Below are 25,771 nucleotides of genomic sequence, written 5' to 3' on the forward strand. Positions count from 1 at the left end.
AAAGTGCTTCAGATTTTTTGTAGATGTTGAAGGCTGTCCAGTTTGGAGTAGTGAATCCTTAAAGTTTCATTTTGTTACTTAATTTAGTTGTGGTTTTGTTTTGTACTTAGCAAATTATTCAGAGCAAAATCTGGTGATGCATGTGATACTTAGATTAAATTTTGTAGCTTTGGTAAATCCAAGTAAATCTTACTGTAATTCAGTTAAGAATAATTATTTTTCTTAGAGTCATTGCACTGTGTTTTAATATCCAGATGATAAATTTTAATATGATTTATTATCTGGAAGTCACTTGAGATATAGAATAGATGGATTTACTGGGTTCTTTTCATAAAACATTTTGCAGTAAAATGGTTTAATTACTTAAAGTCAGTTCTTTCATTTCAGTGGATTTATGATTTATAATCAGAGAGCAGTGTCAGATGTAAACATCAAAGACAGATACATTAATGCACAAGATTCCTATGTGTTCCTGAGTTTTTAGTTACATTTCACTAAAGAATGTTTAGTGGCATAATTTTTTTTGAAAGCTGAAATTTTACAGGACTCTTCTGCAGTTTTCATGATAATAGCTCCATAACTTCCTAAGAACTACCAGAATTCCAGCCTTGTGCATGTGACTGCAAAGTTGTCCTGAATTTAAGGCACTTCAGTCCAAGTCAGTTTTGCTTGGCTGAGCTGGGGGCAGCTCCAGGGGTGTCTGACCCTGTCACAAGAAATGGTTTTGCAGATCTGTGTTGTGGAGATGACTCGTGCTGAAATGATACGGGAACATGGAGCTCTGGAGAGCAAACAGAGTGTTCTGTTCTCTCTGGAAGAGGCAGAAAGGGGAACCCAGGGGTGTTCACAGGGTGAGTTCTGTGCATGAGCTCTCTGGTCTCCAGCACAGGGCAGGGATCCCTGGCTGCCTGCCAGGGTGTGGATGGAGCTGTGACAGCTCGTTAAAGTGATCCTAGAAAGGACAACGTGCTGCAGATAGCGTCAGCCTGGGGGTGTCAGGCAGGAAAAGGTCTTGGGAGCAACCCAGCCGCTCATGGGGAGCTGTGGAGGGCTCATCACCTCAGCACAAGTCCCCTGAACAGGTTGGATGTACAGATATGTAGGCAGTTATCTTACCCTGCCTTTAATCAGCTATTTTTTATTCTGGTCACAAAGCTTTAATGCATCCCTCAGCACTGCTCCCTCGCTGGCATTTGGCTTCAGGCCAGGCATTAATGAGTACCTCAAGCCCGATGTGATTTGGCTCCTCCAAATCTATTAGCATATCTTCAGAGCAAGATAAAACTCATTAAAATAATTTACATTTGGGCGTTAGAATTAATGATAACTTTTTAATACCTACAGCCGAATCCCCAAATCTGTGGTACTGTCCTTCAGGTGAAACTACAATTTACCCATTCTTTCTGGGAAAAGAACAGACTGCCAGATCCTTTAACTGTTCTCTGAATGGTGATGAAACAAGTCTGTAGCATGATAAACATGAGCTTATCAAAGCTCATGGGAGACATCTCTGATAAAGGAATGCATGCTCTTGTGTTTATTAGAAATCATATTAAAATATGTTGTGTTTGAGTTGTGTTCTATTGTGCAGGACTTTAGTGAAGGCAGCTTGAGGTACAGAACAGCCCCAAATGACTGATTCTTGGAAGCTATGTGCTGAAATCTTTACATGACTGAGTTACAGATCTGGGCTTCAGCTCATGCCCTCTCTGGTCTCCGCACAATTCACTTTTACACTCCTGTTTTTGATCTCGGTCATCCCTGTTCAGTCTCCCAGAACTCCTGCTGGTGTCTCTCCCTGTATCTGATGCTGAGGAATCAGTCCCTGGCCAGGCTGCTGTCCCACAGCTCCGAGGCAGACCAGCAGACATCAGCTGATCCAGGGCAGCTCTCCATGTGTGAGCTCTCACCTCAGAGCTGGAACAGAGCCATGCTTGAACTGCTCATGACCTGTGCTCAGATGGTGCCAGCTAAAAGACTGAGCTCTGCTGTGCATGCTGGCACAGTGCTTGTCCATAAATGCATGGAAGCCCAAAGTAGTAACTGCACAAAAGACAGCTTGAATGTTTCATCCACATGTAAGGATCTTTTCAGAGTTAAAGCCTCTTCAGCTAAAAAAATCCAGAAATGGGCCTTAAAGACGGGTGTCTTTGCTCACCTGAGTTGTGTAGATGTGGCCCTGCTGCTGTGCTAGCTCCCCAGTGGAAGTGCTGGCACCCAGGGAATGTACATCCCACCAGCCTCTTCCCTTGGAGTGGAGGAACATCCAGGTAACTATTAGCCCCTGTAATTTGCTGAGGAAGCTCATATTTTGCACTCTTTGATTTGCCACATTTCATTTCAGTAGGTTTTGAGGTTTTACTCTGTCATACATAACAGTCAGTAGTGAGGCAGATCTAGGGTGTTGGTATGTCAGTTTTGAAAGGCAGCAAGCACTGATCTTTAGAGTTTAATTTTCTGATGCACTCCAGTCAGCTGTAAGAATGAGACATGCACTTGCAAATTTTTGTCTGGTTTTACTTTTACTTTTTCCTTTTTTTTTTTAATTTCCTCTCACCACCCTTGAAATAAAGAAACATAATGGCATAGCAAAAGAGTTAGTTTGAGGGTTTGTTGGATATATTCTCCATAACTCTGTGTGTGTAGTATGTGATCTCTGGATCTGCCTTCGTGTTTCTTTCTCTTTGTATTTCCTCATTTTCCTGCGTTCAGGCAATGCTAATCATGTGATACTTTTGTGACTTGAGGCTTTTTTTTTTTGTGTTGACAAACAAAAAATCATCTTCAGGAGAGGTAGTTTCAAACAGTAGCATGGTTTTATTTACAGAACATAATAAAATATTGGAGGGGCTGCTTTCAGTCAGTGCACCAGGCTTGCCTGTTGCAGCATACCAGTTGACAGAAATTCAATGAAAAATAAAGCATCAAAGTTTTTAGAGCAAGTATGCTTTGAAATATCAATTTGTGCTTTTTAAAACTACCTTTTTATGTGGCTCCTCTCTTGTGATCTTTCATTCATGTTCAAAAATTACAGCAAGAAAAGCATCCCCTTCAAAAATAAAAAGAAGGAACTTTGTTCATCTACATTTGCTGTTTGAATGTGTTTAACTTTATTAATGTAAAAACTGCTCAACGCAAATGGGAAGAATTAACCTGGTGCCTTCATCAGTCTTGCTTGTATCTTGAATGTATCTCAAGCTTAATTTTTGTTTCCTTCCTTTCTTCAGGTTTTGAATGAAGAATGCGATCAGAACTGGTACAAGGCAGAACTCAATGGAAAAGATGGCTTCATTCCCAAGAACTACATAGAAATGAAACCCCATCCGTAAGTAGAGCTTTTGGGATGGGCTCTCCTGCTCTTACTCTGGGCATCCTCACAGACAGAAGGATGGTTTTCTGCTAAAATTTTACCTGATCCACTCAAATGTACAGACAGATAAAGGATGGCTGGTGAGTTGTGTGTCTCTGGCTGTAGTGTTTGCTTTAACTCCTCCCACAGCAGCTGCATGGCAGGGTGTTTTGGGAGGCTTTTCTGGTGCTTGCTCTGGTGGTTTTTACAGTCAGACAGAGCAATCTTGAAGTTAGCAGCCATAAACCAGCAGAAAATCCTTGAGTAGTGAGTTTGTACTACCACTGCCCCAGGAAAAGTGTTTGTGTTCTTGTGATGATTCTCAATTTTACTTACTGAGCAGCTAAAAGTAAAAATCATGGCATTCACAGCTCTGCAAAAGGTGAAGGGTATTTGGAGCTGAGCTTGTAGTATGTCTGTCACATCCTGAGTATAGAATCACAGAATTGTTAAAGTTGGACAGGACCTGTAACAGTCATCTGGTCCAACACCTTCCTCACAAAACAGGCTGACCTCAAAGTGCTGTCACACAAGTATTGTTGCCTTGAACTGCTGCTCCAAAGAGCTGTGTTTGAGTAACTACTTCAAACCTTTCCCCCTAGGTGTAATGAATCCAGCCTGTGAAAACTGAAGCATTTCGTGATTGGGTATTTTCTTTGTGTCAGTTCATGTGTTTCTGCTGTCTTCTGCTAAACTTTGCTTCTCCAACCTTTGAGATCCTGCAACATCTGAACAAGAACAGCAAGCTCTGGGTAACAGATTCAAAGGGAGGTTTAGGAGGGAGAAGCAAAACCTGTAATCATGGGTTTTACAAGAAGCTGTAGTGTTTCATTTGCTCACAAAAGCTGATGATTAATGTAAGTGTTGACTGTCATTATATAATGAAGATATTGCAGTTAAATGCAATCAAGAATTATTTTTCTAAAGGCCCTTTTGAAATAGCAGAAGGAAGCTTCTGAGGGCCTGGCCCCAAGAAGGAAGAAGAAGTGTCTTACTTTAGGGCAGCCAAGTGGGAAGTGAAGCAAGGACACACAAGAAAATTCTGAACGTTTTTAAAGCCTTGTTTTCTGTAGTAGTATGTCTGGTTTATCCTGATTGTACCAGTCCACTGAGGATCACCAATCTACATTGCAATGTCTCTCATATTGATTTGATGCTTGTAGCTTCTCATGACAATTTTCCAGGCATTTGAGTTATCCTGCAGTGATGTCTCCTGTGATGATCAGTGTATTCTGTGATCTTCCATGGAGTTTTGTTTTAGAGGAATAGAGCTGTCAGTTTTTCACCTTCTCTGTATCAAAAGGGAATGGACAATATTTGAGCCTGCAAGTGGGTGAATTTGGTAGTGGTTTTTAAGCATAGTTAATTTGATTTTATCTGAAGATGTTTTAAACTGCTGATGGCATCTGGATGGAGGCAGTGTCATGTGTCAGCAATGCTGAGAGTCTTAACTACTGTATTTTAACAACCCTGGGAAATGATGCAAAAGTTTTTATAGCATAATGTTGGCTTAGCTGTATTGCAGACCTCTCTAGTCATACAGGTCATACAAAAAGCAAACTGCAGGCAGCTGAGCAGTGAGAAAGAGAATGTTCCTTTACTCACAGTATCATCAAATTGTTTTCAAGAGGTTTTGGAAAGAAAGCAACTGAATATGGCTTTAAATCCTGTCCTAGGATCCAGAACTTAAATCTTCCAGCTGCACAGCTGGTATTAAATGCCATGTTTCTCCTTACTTGTATTTTGCAAATCTTACAGATCACTTTGTAACTCCCAGCAAATGAAGCTGAAAGGAAAATGTGGCACTTTTCGGTGACCAGACTTACCTAAGGATTAACCTGAAGGGTTAATCTGAATTACCACCTCAATTAACAAAGCAAAGACTGAGCAGAGGTAGGCAGGACAGAGAAGAGCTACAGGAAGCTCTGGGCAGGGAAGTTATGGTGAAGTCACAGCAGCACCTTGCTCTGGAAGGGGGCAGGAGAAGACTTTGGTGTTTATGAAACACAGCATGGATCTGATCCAGGCTATCTCAGGTCTTTGTGTTTGTTATCAGCCTGTCCTGGGGATATTGCTGAAGTCTCACTTTGCAGCATTGTAATTTCTGTGGAGGAGCTCGGCCAAGTGAGATGATTGTGCGAAGTGGAGCCGAAGGAATTGCCAAAGTGCCGATGGAGGGGAGGCTGGAAGCAATGGGAACTGTGCTGTACAATCAGGGCAGCTCCCTCTGGCTGTGCAGCATCAGCAGGAATGCCTGCTTTGCTTCTGCAGTGCTGGCAGGATGAGTTTCACCTGCATTACAGAGCTTGTTAGAGTCAAGCCTTGATTATCAGGCTTACCCTGCAGAAGAAAAGTTGTGGGAATGTCATTGTTACTTTGCTGAATTCTCCACAAGTGATTTTTGACATGCTGTGGTGTTTGTTAATTTTTTCAGACATTCTGTAGCAAACATATGTGCACAACACTTCTGCTGCTGTACAGCTGTGTTCTTTAGTAGACAGTAGTCCTGCAGAATAACTTTGTTTCATCTCTGGAGTTTTCTGTTCATTTAATTCAGGTTCTTTTTCTCTGGCTAATGTGGTAGTAAAGCTACAAAACTACAAGGAAGCTTAAGAATTGTGAAAGATTTTTAGTTTTTCTATTTGAAGTGCCTTAGAAGCAGCTAGCAGCACAAAACTTACATAGCTTGCCATTGTCACTTTGAAAGTGTTATTTCATTTAAAAGAATAGTACACTTCTTCTTTGTGATTCAGTAAAATTTAGGGAGAAAACAGGTGAACTGTGGAGGCTTCAGGAAGGATTCTATTAAGCTCTTTCAGGCTTTCCTTATTACTTTATAGAGAAAGGTGAAGTTGTTTTTGTTTGTGTTTAAGATGAAACTGTCACACGAGTAATTGAGAATTATTTGAGAACTAAACAGGATTAAGACACTTTGTAAACAAGAAATATGGCGAGATATCTAAAATCATAATATAAAGCTTGCTTCAAGCAGCATTTGGCAGAGAGAATATTCAGGTCTTTTTTGTCTTTCTGACAGTAGTGCCAAAAGCCCAGGAAATTAACTACTACCTTTGATTTCTGAAGGAGTTTCACTTAATAGTTTCTCCTGGTTGATTTCTGTGGGCAGCAGTGTGTGCAGTGAGGGGCAGATGGGTCTCCTGTGGTGATCTGCCACCACCTCACCTCAGGCACCAAGAAGCAGCACAGGTGCTAAGCCACCCAGAATGTACAAAATACCATGAAATTCTTAACCACTGGGAATAGGATGGTTGAGGGAGGAAGCTTTTTCTTTTTATTCCAGGGGATAAAAACGCAACGAGAGTTTCAAGCAAGTGGAGTATGGTTGGTAACTGAATAATCAGTCCTTCTTCAGCTCTAGAGGTAGTTTCCCCTTACAGAGATAGATCTGGTGACTTCTTGACGTCACAAGAGCTCCAGCTTTTCTTAAGAATGACTGTTTCAAGAAGGATTCTGCAACTCCTGCCTTGTTGCTGCAGCAAAGCCTTCAGTGCAGACAGTGGGCTGTGTGAGTGGGGCTCTTGTTACGAAATGCTCTCCTCTAAGGTCAGTCATCTGCGTGGGTGTGGGTGTGAGTGTGATAAGTGCTGCTGTCCTGTGTGATCTGTTCCTCAGAGCTGAAAGCTCTGCTTTTTAGTTGTGAAGATGCTTCTGCTTTTCTCATGCCATGTGACCTACCACTCATTCCTTCTTTGCCTTTAATCTTGGATTAGTCTAGAAATGCAAATGTAAATGGGGGCAAGGATCCTGTGACCAGTCTGTTGGTCAGTGCTGACGATCTGGTGGCCTGAGGTAGGTTCAGCCTTGGTGTCATGGTCAGCCTGTGGCTGGTGAGAATTTTGGATGTGGTTTTCATGAGGCTGCTCCTTCATGTGACTCTCCTGTGAAAGCTACTGGATTGTACTGCCTGTGGGAGAAAGCAAGAAAAGAGGCTCCTGAAACAAGTGTCATCAGCATCTTTTCTGGAACAGAATCCATGCCTAGCTCAGCACTGCTCTGCAGTGGAGCAGAGAGACCTTGAAGGAACTTTTCTCACTCACTTGGTCTGTAAGTGCTGTCCTGGCACCTGCCTCAGCTTTCTGACAGATGATACTTGTCTTGGACCACAGGACTCTGGTAGGCTCAGAGATTGGACTCTGGGATGCAGGAGCAAACAGCTGCTGCATGAAGATACTGATTCTCTCTGCTGAGGTAGATGTGCCTTACCACCGGATCTGAAAGAGACAAGAAATTGATTTGGATACAAAATGCACTTTCCATGTGTGCAGGATGGGGCAGTGCATAGACAACATCTTGTTTCTGGAGCTGTGGTGTTTCTGGCTCTTCCATGAATGGATTCAAATTCTTAACTTTTCCTCCTGTTTTCTTTTCCTCCCCACACAGGTGGTTTTTTGGAAAGATTCCCCGAGCGAAGGCTGAAGAAATGTTGGGCAAACAGAGACATGATGGTGCCTTCCTCATCAGGGAGAGTGAGAGTGCTCCTGGGGACTTCTCCCTCTCAGTCAAGTAAGTCATGCCCAGGAGCAATTGTGTGCTAATCAGGCATCTGCTGCTCCTTTGGAGGGTGAGTAAAGGGCAGGTGATTGTCAGCCCTGAGGAGCAGGAATAACCTCACAGGTGTCCTATAGCATTCCTGTTCTAGTGACATTTATTCCCTCTCTAATAGAACAAACATCTTTGCTCTGCTTTGCAGTGAGCCCACGGGACTGACCTGGTGGCTCACACAGGCCCAGGCAGTGTCTGGTGGCCTCTTTGTGGATCCCATTCCTCCCTCTTACAGCCACAAAGCACCCAATGTGGACAACTTCCCATCCTCCTTCACTCCTCCTCTGCAGTGCAAGTTATTACTTCATCTTCCCTCTGTGTTGTACATTTGCAAGTATATTTTTTTCTGCTTGGCACAAGCCTTGGTAACATTCCCACTGACTAGCACTGGACATGGAGCTGTGAAACCAGAGATCCATTTGAACTCTCACAAGTCTATTCCACGTGGCTTAGGAAGAAATTCTTCTCTTTGACGGTGGTGAGGCCGTGGCACAGGTTGCCTAAAGAATCTGTGCCTGCCCCATCCCTGGAAGTGTTAAATGCCATGTTGGACAGGGCTTTGGAGCAACCTGGTCTAGTGGAAGGTATCCCTGCCCCTGAGAGGAGGGTTGGAATGAGGTGGTCCTTAGGTGATTCCCAACACAAGCAATTCTGTGTTCTCTGATCTGAAGTCACTCAAATAGAGCTATTAGAAACTTGAAAAGATATGTGAAGTAATTTAATGTAGGATGGGGATGGGAGGGAATCTGTCCTCAGCAGGTTGATTTTGGCTTTTTTGGTTTTTTAATTATTTTCTGTAATCTTCCCTTTTTCTACCACAAATAAACAAGATTTTCTTTAGAATCCTTACGACATTTTTATTATTCATGTGCAATTCCAGCTGGCTCTGTTTTCTGTGGCTGTCAGTGATCCATCTCAACAAGATTTGTTTCTTTTTTTTTGGTCATCTTTGGTTTGTAACCAAATTTTTGTCCTTCTGTACAGCAGCACTGAGTCATGCCAGCAAACTGGATTAAAGTCATTGATTTTAGAGATGTTTATATTTCTGTCTAGGATAGAGTCATCCAGGCTGGAATATTAGATATGAATGGAAGCTTCAACTGCAGAAAGTGCATTCCTTTAAGAAACAGAAAGTTACAATGGCATAGCTGGGCCTGCCTGTTCAGCCTGGTGTTGCCATCTGGTGGTAATGTCTCAGCTGGGTGGTTTTTCCTGTGTGTATAATTTAGGAAAGTCCTTTTCCCAAACAGTGATCTGTAGGATTGGGAATGGTGAGAAGCTCAGAGGTTGAGGAAGGCAGAGCAGAGGCAGCACCCAGGAGTTGTTTCAAGGCAGTGTCTGCTTTCCCCACTCAGGTATAGGTGCTGTGCATGCCAAATGGGAACAGTTGTCTTCTGTTTTCAGTGTTTTAGGCTGAAGTAAAATTACCAATGTGCCATTCATCTGGAAAATCCCAGTGGATCTGTCCAGAGTTTCTCTTTATTCAGAGTAAAACCATTGCAAATGTAGCTTCAGTTAAATGCCATCATTTGTCGGAAAAAACACTGAATTTGTCTGTTAACACAGAATTGAAGTTGCTGGTTTATGTGTGCAGCATAATCTTTGAACACTTTGGGGTTTGAGGGGTTTTTATCTGTTGCATTTTGTTTTGGGGTCTTTTTTAAAGACCAGAGAGGTCCTTTTGTTTCATAGGAGAGCCTTTTGCCCAAGTCCATTCTGGTTGCCAGAGGAGCCAATTCTGCCCTCCCTGTGGCAGTGTTTTCCCAGGAATTTGCCTGTAATGGGACTGGTGTTTTTGCATTGCATTGTAGCACGTCCCCAGTGGTGCTGTGGGAGGGAGGGACTGGGGCTCTGAGAAGCAGAGGGCCATGGCAAGAGTAGCACAGGCTCGAGTCAGCTGTGAAACTGCTGTGAAGTTCTAAACCAAACTGTGAAGAGCTAAACCAAAGTGCTTGTGCTGTTTATCTGGCACTTCTGTGTTTGAGGATGTGAAGTGGAAAGCACCAGGGTGCAGCTGTGTTGCTGTGACCTTGCAAAGTCCCTGACATTTGTCCTTGGGATTCTGCACCATCTTCATCAACACAGGTGATGCTATATGTAACATACATCAAGAAGTATGTGTGATTCCAGTTATGGGCTTGCAGCTGTGTTACCAGTGTCATTGACAGTTTTCACTGTGCCCTGAAGGACCTTCTTGTTCCAAACTCTGTGCTGATGATCCCAGAAGGAGTTCCCCATGGCTAATAATGTGCTCTGTGTTCTTCATTCTTTCCACACAGGTTTGGAAATGATGTGCAGCACTTCAAGGTGCTTAGAGATGGGGCTGGCAAGTATTTCCTTTGGGTGGTGAAGTTCAATTCTTTGAACGAGCTGGTAGATTATCACAGATCCACATCTGTCTCCAGGAACCAGCAAATATTTCTCCGGGACATTGAGCAGGTGCCACAGGTAAGAGAAGTGTCCCTGCAGAGTGCCCTGGTCAGTCAATTGCAACCACAGTCTGAAGTGGGATTGCATTTTGGAGTAAGAAAGAAGCTGACTGATTTTTTTTTCTTGTGAAAGTGTATCTTTAGATCCTGAAGTCAAAATTTTACTGGTAAATTAGCTGCATTCTTGTGCAAAGCCTACCAACACTCCTGCTCTCCCTGGAGTTGAGGCAAAATGATTGTTGCTGCTTGAATGTTTGTCTTGTTTTAATGCTTATAGATTCTGTTGCAGGAAGATAATTTGATTCCTGTGGATTAAAAATGGATTTGCTCCTGTTATAGGGCACAGTTTAAAAGGGAAGGGAACTTATGGCTTTATGGTTGAACTTGCTGATCTTAGGCCTTCTTCAGCCTAAAGAATTCTGCGATTCTGTTCTGATTTATACCTGATCATAGCCAGAAGTGCAACTCTCAGTGAGGCTTTGATACTGGGCTTTCCTGCAGAGGTGGTTACAGCATATGGAGAATCTCTTGTTTGGATCTAGCCAGTGTAAAGAGAATCCAGAAACTGTTGTGAAGTGCCAGCAGAGCAGCTTGTGTATATCCAGCTCTGTGTTTTGTTCAATTTCCCAGGTCAATCAGAGTGTTGTATTTCGTGTAACTGCATGTTTTGTCAGTTCTGGGTAAATCCTTTTGCTTCCTTGTACGGCATTCTGCTTCTAGCCTGAAGACAAGGGTGTGGCATTTGTGCAGCTGTCCAGGTGCCACTGGCAGCTTTGTCACAGTTTGTCTGAACTTAACACTTGGCTCTGCACGGTCAGGTCAGGGATAAACAGAGGGGGAGAAAACAGCTGGCTGAAAAGGACAAGCATGAAGAGAACTTCCTGGCCTCACAATTTTAAGACTGCAAATGTATTTTAAATGAACTGTTAGCTTTTCCATCAGAAAGGAAGACTTGCTGACCAGGCAAAATGTTCTGTGACAGAAGAGTTAAGGAAAATGTGTAAAATGTCAACATCCAGTTTTTAGGAGGAACTTTGTGTAGATCAATAATATTTGTGCTGTCAATTATGAAAACAGGATGAGTAAACAGCAATATTACTGTATTGCTATAGAACACAGATTTACAATAGGCCGTGAAGAGTGAAAAGTGCTAGAAAAACATCAAAATCATCTATTTCAGCTGTTTCACAGGAACTTGACCTTTTTCTGAGGTGTTCTACAGCCTGTCCATTACTATTTTAGCACCTCGTTGCAGCTGTTGGGAGCTGGCTTGCAGGAAAAGGGAGTAGCCCAAATATTTATTGTTAATCTTCAGTGTAAGACAGCTTCTGCCCCGCAGGAGCAGGTGCCTGGAGTGCCCTGGGTGATTCTCACTGTGTGTGTTTCTTGTTCCCCTTTCAGCAACCAACATACGTTCAGGCCCTGTTTGATTTTGATCCCCAAGAGGAAGGAGAGCTGGGCTTCCATCGTGGAGACTTTATCCAAGTCCTTGACAATTCTGACCCCAACTGGTGGAAGGGAGCGTGCCGCGGACAGACGGGCATGTTCCCTCGCAACTACGTGACCCCAGTGAACCGGAACATCTAGAGAGAAATATTAGAGATTATTTAAGGAAACCAGAGAAACAGTAAATACACATACAGAGCCTAACTGCAGCCAGTGACCCCAACATCACACGGCGGTAAAACCAGAGTCACCTGTCACCGTGAGGTGATCCTCCTTCCCTCAGAGCGGAACTTCAGGGGCGGGGGGAAGAGTTCAACTTACACACCAAAACTTATCTTAAAGGAAAAAAAAAAAAGGAAAAAAAAAAAGGAGAGAGAGAGAGAGAGAGAAAAAAAAAATGAAAATAACAAATTTCCTCAGCTGCTCCTGGGTTATCCCCTTTATTCACTCTTGTTGAGAATGAGTGTTTTAAGGTCACTTAAGGTCTCACCACCACAACTCTTCTTGTTTCCCCCTCCTCCTCTGTCCATCAGTGCATGAAGTTTTAATGCCATATAAAGTCCTAGCCAATGCAGTTAAAGGAAAAGGGAGAAACTCTGCTGGTATTTTCTCTCTCTGCAAACGGTCTTCATTTGACATGAAGGGACATGAGAGAAGAACCAAATCCACAGTCCTGCCTTTAAAAAAAAACAAAAATCATCAGTTTCTGCTTTTGCCTTCAACATTCAGCATTTCTTGCCTGGGAAAGATGAGGTGTTAATCTAATTTTTATTGTCTCTTCTCCTTTGGCACTTTCTTCTGAAGCTCAGCAGCTTCCAAACAGAGGAAGGGAGAAGAGTTGTGTGGCTTTTTGTTCTCTTTTTTACTTTTGAGTCACAGAGCTGCTTTGAGAAACTCCAACGTACAACTGAAGTCTATTAATGCTGTGCTGACAGCTTTTTTGTTTTTTCTTAAAGGTGTACGGTTGAGCACATTCTGTAATTTTTTCCATAGTGCCTTCCCCTTATTTTCTTTTTTATTATTTTTTAAGTTAAAAGGACAGTCCAGAGCTTTTCAGAGGATTTTTTTTTCTGCCTATGTGTAAATAAATACTATGGGGGAAGGGGGCAAAGGAGGGTGGTTTTATCAATGGACACTTGAGAAAAATCTACAGAGATGGAGCGTTAATCTTCAGATTTGTCTTACTGTTCAACTTCCCTTATTCCAAGGAAAATAAAATCAAGACATCAAGTGGCAACTTAGGCTGCTTAGAGGTGGAGAGCTGCAACCAGGAGCCTCGAAGTAAGAGAAAGGGGAAAGTTCTGATGAGGGAAAATGAGGAAGAATATTTTGGGGAGGGAGGGTTAAGGGGGGGATTTGGGAAATAATAGCCCTGAGATGTCCTACAAAATGTACATTCCTTTGGTGGAAAACTTCATAATGCAGAGAAACCTCAAGAAATAGTGCTTGAAAAAAAACTTTACGCTCTTAGTGAATGTTTCTACGTGATGCATGTGATCAGCCTGTCTCCTCGGCCTGGATAGGCAGTATTTGCAGTCGTGTTGCTCTTGAGAAGTGGAGTTGGCATCCCTGTTCTCCAGTCTCTCCTCCCTCCTCAGGTCAGTGTTCCTGTTGAAGTAGCTCCCCGCCCGCTCCCGTTCACAGCAGGCTGTGTGTGACTGTTCTCCCCACCCTGCACCCCGGGGCGTTTCTGGTGGCCCTTTGCTCCTCACCAGAGCTGTGTGACATTAAATTGGACAGAAGGAAAGCAATCAGCCCGCAGCGCTCTCTGTGCCAATCTTCAGTTGCGTTGTTTTTCCCTTGGTGGCCGTTTGGCTGGATCCCTTCACCCCACCAACACACCCAACCTGCAGTGGAGATCTCCTCCCGCCCTGCTCAGCACGGGCAATCTTTTGTTGGAGGGTGCCTTTTTTTGTAGTAAGTGTTACAAAAGTTTTACTCCTGAGATGAACTCTGCCTTACACTTTGATTTTCCAGCAAATGAAAGAGAGAACTACCCTGTAGAGTATTACTTTTTCCCCCTCTCCTTGCTAGCTGTCACTCACTTTCTTCCCACTTTGTAAAGTGATTGGAAAAGGAATCTATGGCATTCTACACCTGGACCATTTGATTGTTTCCTTATTTTGGAATTGGTGTATATCATGCAGCCTTGCAGACATATGTCTTGTGTGTGTATATATATTAAAAAAATTTTCTGTGTTTAAATAAAAAAAAGGCCTATGTACTTAATCCTTTAACTCTGCAGCAGCATTTGGTAGATAGTAATTAACTGTGAATAATAAATATACATTGAATTCTTCACTTGAGCATCTGTCTGTTATTTCAGTCAACTGACCGAGCTATGACTGAGCTTGTAGTTCAGACACTTCTGGAGTGTTTTGCTAAAAGGGGGAGGTGGTGTTGGGGCTGGTGTGAGCACAGCAGCCAGGCTCAGGCTGTTGTGGTTTGAATCTGCTCCATCAGGGCCCTGCAGATTGTTTTCACTTCTGTTGCCTGAAGAAGAACGGCTCTCTTGGGCTAACAAAAGTGTGTGGGCAGCTCTCTGCAGCTTCTCAGCCTTTGCTAATGGTCAGAAAGTACCTGTGAGCATGAATGGTGTAGTCAGTGGTAACAGAGAATAGGAAAAAGGCCTGCCTGGGAGTTTTCAGTGGTTTTTAACCAGTTGCCCTTAGTTACTGTGTTTAAATACTGATGATGTTGAGGTGGAAATGCCTGGATACTTGTAGAATTCTTTCTTTTTTGTGCCAGAAGTCAGTATGGAAAAGCCACTATGTGGTTTGAAGCGCTTGGCTTTTTTTGTAATGCTGTAGCAGAACATATTGCTTGAAGTGATGTTTTACTGTAGGCTGGGTTGCTTAGAAAATCTCATTCCCCTGTGCTTTATCCAGACAAGGTTTGTTGGTCTGTGGTTGTGCATGGTGGAGGTGGCAGTGGGAGCAGGGCTGAGGGCAGTGTGGGCTGTGTGCTGGCCTTCCCCGCTCCCAGCCCTGCCTCGTGGCACCAGAGAAGGGCAGCAGAGCTGGGGAGGACTCTGGATCCAAGTGCGATGAGGCAGGGCTGGCTGAGGGAGCTGGGCTTGTTCAACCTGGAGGAGAGAATGTCCAGGCAGGCCCTTTTTGCTTTCTACAGCGTCCTGATATGAGGGTGCAGCCAGGTGGGAGTTGGGCTCCTCTCCCAGGTAACAAGTGAAGGGACATAACTTTAAGCTGCACCGGGGGAGCTTTGGGTTGGACATCAGGAAGAATTTCTTCATGGAAAGAGTGATCAGACATTGGAACGGGTGGCCCAGGGAGCTGTCACTGTCCCTGGGGGTGTCTAAGGAAAGACTGGATGTGGCACTCAGTGCCATGGTCTGGCTGACAGGGTGCTGTTGGCTCGCAGGTTGGACTCCACGGTCTGAGGGCTTGTCCAGCCCCGCCGGTCCGCGCGTGTTGTGGGCGCCGTTCCCGGGACTGCATCTCCCAGCGGCCCCCGCGGCGCGCAGGCGCAGTGCGGAGCGGGCGGCCGCGGGTGAGGCGGCGCGGCGGGAGTCGGGCCAGGGCCGGACAGCCCCGGTGCCGCCGGGCTCGGCTCGGTCCGGTCCCCCCGCTGGTGGCTAACACTGGCGGGGCCGGGAGCTGCGGGGCAGAGGGAGTGATGCAGAGGGGCATCTGTGTGTCCTGTGGGGTGAGAAAGGAGTTTGGGGTGAGGAGGGGCTGTGGGCCTTGGCGTGAGGGGGCTGTGGGGTGGGGGCTCGGTGAGGGCGGGGCTCACTGCTCTGTGCCCCCGCCCAGGCTGGGCACAGCCGGCAGGCATGGTGGGCTACGACCCCGAAGGCAGGTGCGTGTCCACGGCGGAAGCGGCTGTAGCAGGATCAGCGTCTGGCTTGGTCACTCGGGTCCTTGTCAGCCCCTTGGACGTCCTCAAGATCCGCTTTCAGGTACCTCACTCGCGGCGTGCCCGGGGGCCGGGATGGAAGAGCGGCAGAGCTGATGGTGTCCTGGGTGAGCAGGTCACCTGTGCAGCCAGAGAGCACTGAATCCCTCGTCAGGCCTCACCTACGTTATGTATAGGTTATGCAAGGAAGTAGGGCTATCTTGTGTCCACCACTTCTATTTATACAACTTAACTTGTGTGGGAATGGAATCTTGTGTTTCTCAGAGTTCGTTCTCCTTCTGTTTTTGTGAACTACTTACACTCTCTGACTGAATTTCACCATCATCCCTCCTGCTTATCTTTGGGTTCATGCACATTTTTTTTCTTTTAGAGCCCTTCATAAACAACATCCCAGTCACATCTGAATGTGGTTCTATGGGAAGACAAAATGTCATCCCTTAGCATTGGCTGACTGACAGGGTTGTGAATTCCTGAACTGACACTTGAACCAGTGTTGAAGGATGAAACTGAACATATTTTCTCCCCTTTCCTCCAGCTCCAGATCGAGCAGCTCTCCTCCAGAAACCCCACGGCCAAGTACCACGGCATGCTGCAGGCTGTGCAGCGCATCTTCCGGGAGGAGGGGCTGACAGCCTTCTGGAAGGGCCATGTCCCCGCTCAGATCCTTTCTGTCGGCTTCGGAGCTGTTCAGGTGAGGGCACCAGGCATCACCTGGGCACACTGTGTGTACACAGGACACTGCTCTTCTCCCTCTGACTGTCTGTGTTCAGGAGTGGGAAGGTTGTATAGCTCTACAAAGCTGCTGAATAATTCCTAAGTTAATATTCCTGAGCTGGCTGAATAGACTGGAGCACAGCGAGAGCAAACTGAGCTCTGTCTGCATCTGGTGTCATAGATGAGCCCTCCCTACTCCTGACATTTGGCTTAGTTGCTCATGCCCCAAGCTTGGGCAGTTTTTTGCTTCTAGTCATGCTGTCACCCTAAGGGCTTCTTAGGAAAAAATCAGTGAAGCTGATGAGGGTATTTTACACAGCACTGTTATGCTTTATTTGTAAACATGAGTAACAGCTTTAGGAGCAGTGGCTGAAAGGACAAAGGAAAGCATATCTGCGACATAGCACTCTTCTGGAGCCACAGAACATTAAAATGAGTTTTTCATTATTCTAAGTGCAAGAATTAGCAGAAGTGTTGGACACTAGAGTATCCCAAGCATTCCTTGGGCTGCTTAGTGATTTTTACACGTTGCAGGTTGGGGAGGACTTTTGAAGGACGAAGAAGGTGGTAACAGCAGGGAGGGGTGGAGCTGTTGGTGAAATGAGAGAGGAGTGGGAAACCTGTGTGAGTCATTAGGATCGGCTTCCTGACCCGCGCGCTTTTGTTTCTGCAAGTTCATGACCTTCGAGAGCCTGACGAAGCTGATGCACAACTTCACCTCCTTCAAAGCCCAGGACTCCTTGGTGCACCTGGTGTGCGGGGGCCTGGCTGCCGGCGCGGCCTCGGTGGCGGTGCAGCCCGTGGACACGCTGCGCACCCGCTTCGCTGCCCAGGGGGAGCCAAAGGTGAGGCTGAGCGATCCATCTCGGCATCCATAGCAGGGGCAATATTCCACAGGTCTGAAGGTGCTGCAGGAGGTTTGAAAGCACATTCAGCATTGTGGGTTAAAATGAAGGAGCAGGTGCTGTTATGGCCAGTGTTTGCTCTGTTGCCAAGTTTTCCTTCGTGCTGTTGACACAGCTTTCCTAATTATGTTTTGGTGCTTCTGATGCAGAAAGGAGAAACTGCCCTTAACAGGATAACTCAATTTTTTTTGCTTTGGCTGTTGGCTTTTTATAGAACCTGCTCCTCAGACTGTTGAACATTGCATTTTTGAAACTTTGCACAGGCAGAGAGTCATATTTAGATAATGATGATGATGATACTTGAAATTAGTCACGTTTCACCTGGGCTTCATGTTCTTTTTACACATGAATTGGCCTCTGCACTAACTAGCTCTGTAATAATGGGATAGATTTGTATCAGAGCCATTTCTGTATTTAGCCTGCAGTAGAATTACAGTATGTATTGTATTAATTGTGTTGCAGGAGTTAGGAACTGTTAAAAGAAAAATAATTATGTCTGTGATGCAGGTGGTCTCAGGACTCAGCTCCATGCCTTTTTTCTTTTAAGTCACAAGGGCCTAGCAGAGAATGCTGTGAGGGTGTGGAAAATCACCTTGCTCATTGCTTTGTGCTGAAGATACAGTCAGTTGTATTTTGGGCAGTGGGGAATTCCTATAGCCATTACTGGGAAATGACCTGACCTTTGGTTGGCTGTTTTTAAGTCCACTGGAAAGTCACTCAGCCTGTTCTTTGTTGTGCAGATTTACCTCAACCTTCGCCATGCAGTGGTGACCATGTACCAGACAGAAGGGCCTGGGACTTTCTACAGAGGTTTGACCCCCACACTCATTGCTGTCTTCCCATATGCTGGTCTCCAGTTCTTCTTCTACAACATCCTGCAGCAGTTTTCCAAATGGGCGATTCCAGCTGAAGCAAAGAATGGAGGTAGGAACTTGGGACAGTGATGGTTGCAGTCAGGAGAGAAAGAAGATGAATGCTAGTTTGGTTGACTGATGTAAGCTCTGTTAGTCCTTTCACATTTTTTGATGCAACATCTCAAAAGTGTCTCTTATTTCCCACCTCTCATTTTTACCCCTGCAGGGAAACGCCAAATTAAGTACAGCAGAGTTTACAAACAGCTCCCCTTGTGCAGTAACTGTGATGGAAGGGGGTGGATGGGAAAGTGAAGTGTCACAGGCCAGGGTGCTCTTTCTTTAACAGTGTCACCTTACTGATACTGAGAGAAGACAGTGCTGCCATAATCTTTCTGTTTCATTAGTGCTGTGGGGACAGGACTCTTGGATTTCTGTAGTAAATCTGCCTGCAGATTCCAGCACAGCTGTTAGGGAAGAGGATTCATTTACTCTAATTTAAAGCTGCCAGGCTCTTGATTTGGTATTTTTATGTTGATTTCTAGCTCCATTGTAAGAGAACATCATCCTGATGCAACCTGCCACCTTGGCAGTGCTAGATACCTGTGCCTCCTTGAGCAAGAGGGATGCAGCAGCAGCATGAGTTTGTTCCTCAATAGAATTTCTTCAGCAGAGGAACTTGACTTTTCAATGTCTGCATATTTAATTTTAGGTGGCAGAGGCCGATGGTGGTTTTGTGCTAGGACCTCAATGTCTGTCAGGAAAAAGTTTAATACAGAGCTCACTTCCCACAAGCCTCTGAAATCATCAGGCAGTGTCAGCTTGAGACATTCCAATCCAGAATTCATCAGCCTGAGCAGTCAGGGGTGCAAGATTTCCAATGACCAGCCTTTACTGGGAGGGCATGAAAACTTTCATCCACTGGCAGCAAGTTGTCTGGTGACTGAGGATTGGGGTTTATTGAGCAGAGCAAAACCCTAAGTCAGTGTAAAGGACCAAGAGGAGCTGGTCCTCTGATTCCAACAGACATTGCAAGCCTGAAAAAATACAGCTTGAGATTCTTTAGCTGAAACTATTGCAGAAGAGTATTACCGCGCCTGAGTGGGCGCGGCTGGTGAGAGAGAGACGGTGAATCTTGTATCTTGATCAGAAGGCTGATTTATTAAGATATTATATATAATACATTATGACTATACTAATAGAATATAGAGAGAGGTTTGCAGAGCAGCTAGGCTAACTAAGAATAGATAGAAAAGAATCTACAACAAAGTTGTGTTCAAGGACTCAGTCCCCTAGCTTGCACTGGTGATTGGCTCTTAATTATAAACATAGGAAATGAGCCAATCAAGGTGTTCCTGTTGCATTCCTCAGAAGCTGATAATAATTGTTTACCTTGTCTTCTGAAGCCTCTGGCCTCCGGAAAACGCAGAAATCCAAAAGAAAGGATTTCTGTGGAGAAATGTCTGTGACAGAAGAGGTGATGCAACTTCAAAGGACTTTTTTTGACTTCTTGTGAAAAGTGATTTTTAACTTCCTCTTATGATTTTTAATCAGAATTCCCTGATGATGCTGGTTTTTTCCTCCCTATGATCCTTTCCCTTTGTGCTCCTCAGCTGGCGTCAGGAACCTGGTGTGTGGCAGCTGTGCTGGAGTGCTCAGCAAGAGCCTCACGTACCCTTTGGATCTGGTCAAAAAGCGACTGCAAGTGGGTGGCTTTGAGCACGCTCGGGCAGCCTTTGGGCAGGTGAGAAATGCTGCAAGTGCTGGATTTTCCTGCCTATGGCTAGTCCAGTGCACTGGAATGCAGTGACAATCCACCAGTGGTACCTGCTGAGTTCATGTTTGGGTTGGGAGCTCCCAGTGAGCACTGGTGTCATTTAATAATGTGAATTTATACATGGACATAGTGGGTTTATTTTATGATAGGTCCCAGGAGGGACCTGTCCCACATACCTGTGCTCTGGCTTGTCATCCCTCCCCATCAGGCATGCAAAGGGACATTGATTTATTTTACTTTTCTAGTTGCAGCTTGGTTTTTCTGATTCAGAACCAAATTACTAGCAGAGGATGACACTGGCTCTGTGCTGGAGTCACTTGGCTGTCAGGCTCCTCTTTTGCAATTAATATTCTGACACAAGAAATAGGCACCAAGTGTTCAACATGTGTTTTATGTATGGGAATAGTCTGAAATTCAAAACAAATTAAATACTCTGGTGTTCTTTGGCACCATTGTTAGCACCTTGAAATACACTTGAAGACAAATATAGATCTTTCAAGGAACTTCCTCTTTTTTTTTCCCATGAAATGTGGAAATTTTCTACTTTCCTTAAAATTCCTGGGATCTGAGAAGGAAATCAGTCTGTACCCTAAGAAACTCTTGAATGGGATTTTGATGTCTCAGCCCATTGCATTGGGTGCTTTTCCTCCTGCAGTAAGATACACAATTTGTTCTTAGCATTGATGTGTCACAAGATGTTAAAACTGCACAGTGTAACATGACAACATGCAGACAGCTAATTTGGAAACTTCTAAGTGTTGTAGCTGTGTTTGCTTTCTGTCAGAAAACTCAACATTTTTTCCTTCTTAGACAGTGAAGGGGATAGAAAACAGCAATTATGCAATCTGAAATAATGATTTCACAAATTTCTTCAAAGTCAGGCTGTTGTTGCAGGCAGAGGTTTTACAGCCATTTTACAGTGAATGATGTGCATAAACCATCACTGATGCTGTACATTTCCTCTATCCTGCTCTCTCTACACTCTCTCTGAAAGTTTCAGTTAGTTATTATATTATCCAGAAAGGCATCTCCAGGCTGCATGTCAAGATAATGTTTCTGGGTATAGTTTGGGGATCTTTGTGGTGTTTTCCAGTTGTCCTGAAGTTTAACCTTGTTGCATTTCTCTCCCAGGTACGGACGTATGGGGGTTTCCTGGACTGTGTGAGGCAGATGATGCGAGAGGAGGGCCCAGGTGGATTCTTCAAGGGCCTCTCTCCCAGCTTGCTGAAGGCTGCCTTCTCCTCTGGCTTCATCTTCTTTTGGTACGAGCTGTTCTGCAGCCTCCTGTGCACCATGAAGAGCCCTGAGAGCACCCAGAGGAAGGAAGGCTGAAAGGGACGTGTGTGGCTGCCTGCTGTTCTCCTCAGGAGGGGACACTGATGGCCTTGCTCTGTCACAAGCATGATGGAAATGTCAAGGTTCCCAGAGCTCCCCCAGCCTGTGGGGAATCACCTTCTGGGACCAAGCAGAAGGAGAAGGCAACTGCAGTTCTGCTGGAGACACTGAACTACTTGGCTGGGAGCTGTTCAACAGAGCACTTTCCTTCTGTCTCCTCTCATATCAGTGCACATTTAGTGGTGAGAGGGGGAGCAAACAGACCCCTCCCTAGCAACTCCTGTGCTCTGGAAAGGCACCCAATAAAGTGGGTGAATCCCTGAGCTCGCCCTGGATCCCAGAGAGGGGGTTCTGGCCCAGCCTAGTGCTGCTTAACCAACCAGACACCACTTCCTAGCCCTGCACCTGCACAGCTTTGTTCCTTTGCTCTGTGCCTGCTGTTTGCACCAGACTCTTGTCTCGGTGTTGCTCTGTCCTGCTGGTGTAAAGTCAGGTAAAGCCACATAAATGCACAGACCCTCAGTTTTCCTTTCCTTTGCTGCCAGCTGCTGATCTTGGTCACCACTTGCTAGCTGAGCATTCTCTGTCATCTTAAACACAGCATCTTCTCTGATCATGCTGGATCAGACTTGTTTCTCCTTTAACTCCAGTGAACTTGATTGTATGCTGAATTCCCTTTTCTCTTCCTGGGTGTCTGGCCATACATCTCTTAGGGATTTCAATGCCTCACTCACACTTTTTACAAGCAAACTTGCATATTAAGAGCCCCATTCTGAGGGGATTCAACGCACAAACTAAATTTTTACTTCAGGGTGCTTCACTTCAAAGCAGTGAGTAAACAAATGTTGTACAGAGTTAAGAAATAATTATTCTAAGCTGGAATAATGAAGGGAAAGTCCTGTGGAAACTAGTAATTTTTTTATCATTATTTATTTAACAGCACCTCTGAATGTGTTTCTGTATTTCTGTAATGGTCTCAAAATATTTCAGAACCTCAGTCCTGCACTGGTGCTAGCAGATGAAAATGTTTTGACAAGATTTGCTGAAGTGAAAGGAATGAACATCAAATGGGAATTGGTTGGCTGAGCGTGGTGTTTCACATGGATGACTGAATTAGAGATGGAAAAATGTTTTTCTGAAGTTTCAAAGGTTTTATGAGTGGTTAAAAAAACCAACAAAACCTACCAACAACTCTGATTTATGTAACAGTGGAAAAGAGGAAAATTACTTTTTTTTCCTCTTTTATTCTGTGTTTTTTCAAGCCTAGCAGGGTGTGGCTGGACTGTGTGGAAGGCAGAGTTCCCAGCCCTGCCATACAAAAGCACGTTAGTCATCTGCAAGGGGTGGATAAGGCAGAGCACTGCAGTTATTTGGAGGATGGTTTCATGGTTTTTAACACAAAGCTTTTCCCAGCTCTTTTGCAGTATTCAGGGTGTTAATCCCAAATGGTCTGGCCAGATTCCAACGGGACCAATTCCATTCCGTTGACGAAACTTCTCCTGGCAATTTTGAGCATATCAGCATTGCTCACTTATCCTGAGCTATTGTGAGAGGCTGTTTTTAAAAAACAGCTGTTTCACTGGTGGCTGAGGTATCTGGAGAAATTCCTTGCAAGCCCAGGCTGAATAACTTTGTGTCTGCTATGGGTTTGAGATCTTGGAGTACAAAGGTGACAGAGCTGTGTAAAATTAAGTTCATTCACCAGTGTCAGTGTCAGGCAGGAGGCCCATATGTGAGTCTTAAAGAGGGAGAGAGAGCTGCATATACTCTAAAAATGGCCATTTAGTTTAAGCAGAAAATGCAGGAAATATGGAGTTTCTCCAAGTGCCTCAATCCTATTGTCATTTTCCTGTGTTATTTAGTCTCTTCTGAGATTCCTCAGAATATTCTTAACGATGTTTAGCCCTTGTTTATTGTTCATCTGTTGTTCTTGGAAAGACATGATAAAGAGTAATGAACTCAGCTTCATGACACCCTTCTGAGGGAGAGAAATGTCTCTTTTCAGAACAGATACAGGTTGGCTTTGTTACTGTCTTTTGTTGCTGGTGAGAGGAATGCCGTCATGGTTAGCAGGGACAGGCCAGAGCAGAAAATATTCAGTGCTGACCTAGGCTTCCTAAGGAAATGGGGACTCATCCATCCTGTCTAAACATTGCAAGACTTGTTTTCCATTTTCTGTCAAATAGCTGCTGTCAAACTGCACAAAATAGGGGGAAACTGGTTGGGAACTCAGCAGCAGGCAAGAGCAGGAAGATCTGTACTCTGTTAAGGTGACGTTCCTCGGGGGTGCTGTGGAGCTTGAGGGGATGCTGGTATGGGCAGTTTGGCTGCTCCACAGAGAGGGCAGCACTCGAGAGTATGGAGCAACTTCTTCTCTGGGGTCGTTTTTTCCTCCACCCAGCAGATGGCAAAGCTGGAGTTTAAGTTGTGCCTGTCTGGCCCAGGCTGAGGAAGAGACACTCCCTGGCTGGAGGCCTTTAGGCTGTGAGTCACAAGTGTTACAGGCCCATAAAGGCATCTGGGCTTCCAGTGAGAGGGAGAAAGATGTGACAACCTCAACAATATTAGGAGCTGCATCCAACAATCACTTCTTCACCTCTGATCAGCAGCATCTGTCCTCATAGATTTCTCAAGTGCACTTTGCTGGGGAAAGCACTGTCTGAGTGTTGATTTCTCTGTGGGATTGAGGCTGAATGAAGCACTAGGAGGACAGATCTTATTTCTCAAGCTGCTCTGGCAAAACACATGCTGTTATGAGCTAAATCTCTAGAATTAGAGGAGCAGGAGATGAGAGAGATCTGTGGTCACCTTGTTCTCCGAGGTACTGGGACAGAAATGCTCTTGGAAGCTGCTGCTCCTGTTCAGTGTGAAGTGACTCAACATGGCAAATGCCTCACTGTGAGACTTGGCTGATTTTGGCCCTTGGGATTTCTTTCCAAGCTAATCCTATCACCAGGGATTTGCCTGCAGTTCACCTCACAAGCTGCTCAGCAGTTGCATTTGTTTTCTTCTTGTGCCTTTTACCATGAGAATTGTGCCCCAGTCGTTTGCAGCTCCACCACGCACTGAGCCAGCCTTGGACACACAAGATCTGTGAGGAACATGCTGATTCCTGCAGTGCTGGCTGCCTCACCAAGTTCCTAGGACAGCCCCACTCTCAGGATACTCATCCAGAGCTGCACAGCATCATTTTTGACAAGAAATTAATGTTTTACAGTCGGGACTGGAATATATGGTATTTAATTTGGATTTAAGTTTCTCTTGTGATGTAGAAACTGTAACAGTGGCATTTGGCTGTGTTGCCAGTGTGGATCTCTTGCAGCTGCTCTTTCCTGAAAGCATTTGGTACAACATGCACAGTGTGTGCCTACCTTTAAGACAAGGTACATTAAATATTTTGTTATGCAGTGGCTGGCTGCAGTTGATTTATTCCTTTCCTCTTTGTGCCTCTGCTGGACCCTGCAGGAACATCGTGGCCCTCCTGCTGCCTAAAAGAGAATAGTCAGGGCCCAGCCCATAGGGAAACAGGAGCCATTTGGATTTCCCATCACTGGCTTGTGGGTGCTCCTTAGCCATAGGCAGAACTGTACCCTCTCTGCTGGGCATCACCATTGAGAACTGCACCAAAAGGGATCACCCAAGGGGGATTTTTGCAGCCCAGTCCCACTGCTGTGTCCTAGAGGGGCATTTGGAGCTGTGGTAGCCAGTCCTGAGCATCACACCCCCGGTGGAACAGTTCAGACTTTGTTTGTATCCAGCCAGGCCATGCAGTGCTACAGAAAATATTCCTAAACTGTTCATTCTGTCTCTCTCAGCCATTCCCTGGTTTAGCAGCCTGTCTGCTCTGCAGTGAAGACTTCACCCCCTGTGGGGTCTTCCCTTATGAAATGGTTGAGATTTGAGATAAAAAAACGTGAAGTGTGTTATACCACACTCAGCTGTCGCTGCAGCGCATTGGTTTACTGCCTCTCACTCTTTCCTGACTTTTTTCCTACTCATTTTTTTATACCATTGGGCTGCAGCCTGCCCTGGCCCGGAGGGAAGGGCGGAATTCACGCCGTTGTCACCTGTAGAGCGCCGGGACAGCCCCGCGGGGGACCGGGGCAGAGGGGTGAGTGCTGCCCGCGATCCCCCGGCGGGGCAGTCGGAAAAGCAGCGGCCGTGCCCGGGAGGGTGTCGGGGGCAGCCGGCCGTGCCTGGGGGAGGGAGCCCGCTGTTTCCCGAGGAGCAGTGGCCGTGCCTGGGGGAGGGAGCCCGGTGTTTCCCGAGGAGCAGTGGCTGTGCCTGGGGCAGCCCGGTGTTTCCCGAGGAGCAGTGGCCGTGCCTGGGGCAGCCCGGTGTTTCCCGAGGAGCAGTGGCTGTGCCTGGGGCAGCCCGGTGGTTCCCGAGGAGCGGTGGCCGTGCCTGGGGCAGCCCGGTGTTTCCCGAGGAGCAGTGGCCGTGCCTGGGGCAGCCCGGTGTTTCCCGAGGAGCCGCCGGCCGTGCGCGGCGCTCAGCCCGCCGTGCCCCGACGCTCGCAGGCGGTG

General features: G+C 45.5%; 2 protein-coding genes across 4 annotated transcripts in view; both read left to right on the plus strand.

The window, feature by feature from the left end:
• Positions 1–14,088, plus strand: part of GRB2 (growth factor receptor bound protein 2) — a 49,406-nt gene extending 35,318 nt beyond the window's left edge. Inside the window, exons 3-6 of the mRNA XM_058038632.1 lie at positions 3,228–3,325; positions 7,751–7,873; positions 10,192–10,360; positions 11,743–14,088. Coding sequence (XP_057894615.1) covers positions 3,228–3,325; positions 7,751–7,873; positions 10,192–10,360; positions 11,743–11,928 — 576 coding nt within the window. The 3' untranslated portion in view covers positions 11,929–14,088. The remainder of the gene's footprint in view (positions 1–3,227; positions 3,326–7,750; positions 7,874–10,191; positions 10,361–11,742) is intronic.
• Positions 14,089–15,307: 1,219 nt separating this feature from the next.
• SLC25A19 (solute carrier family 25 member 19) lies at positions 15,308–24,622 on the plus strand. 3 transcript variants are annotated; one of them, XM_058038708.1, is made up of 7 exons: positions 15,308–15,471; positions 15,561–15,706; positions 16,199–16,354; positions 17,052–17,222; positions 18,023–18,206; positions 19,747–19,877; positions 21,042–24,622. In XM_058038708.1, the coding sequence occupies exons 2-7, from the start codon at positions 15,581–15,583 to the stop codon at positions 21,240–21,242; spliced, it is 969 nt and encodes a 322-aa protein (XP_057894691.1). In that variant the 5' UTR covers positions 15,308–15,471; positions 15,561–15,580; the 3' UTR covers positions 21,243–24,622. The 3 variants fall into 3 exon arrangements, with proteins under 3 accessions (XP_057894691.1, XP_057894690.1, XP_057894692.1); XM_058038707.1 differs by having other exon boundaries at positions 15,308–15,453; XM_058038709.1 differs by lacking the exon at positions 15,308–15,471 and having other exon boundaries at positions 15,550–15,706.
• The last annotated feature ends 1,149 nt before the right edge of the window (positions 24,623–25,771 follow it).

This window comes from Melospiza georgiana, chromosome 21, assembly GCF_028018845.1.
Source record: "Melospiza georgiana isolate bMelGeo1 chromosome 21, bMelGeo1.pri, whole genome shotgun sequence".
In the NCBI taxonomy this organism is placed as follows: domain Eukaryota; kingdom Metazoa; phylum Chordata; class Aves; order Passeriformes; family Passerellidae; genus Melospiza; species Melospiza georgiana.

Bases quoted from the DNA above. Each gene is read 5' to 3' on its own strand.
- SLC25A19 (XM_058038708.1), top strand. From the start codon at position 15,581: ATGGTGGGCTACGACCCCGAAGGCAGGTGCGTGTCCACGGCGGAAGCG. The intron at 17,223-18,022 runs GTGAGGCTGAGC...TTTGTTGTGCAG, and splicing joins CTGCCCAGGGGGAGCCAAAG to ATTTACCTCAACCTTCGCCA. The intron at 18,207-19,746 runs GTAGGAACTTGG...TGTGCTCCTCAG, and splicing joins AGCTGAAGCAAAGAATGGAG to CTGGCGTCAGGAACCTGGTG.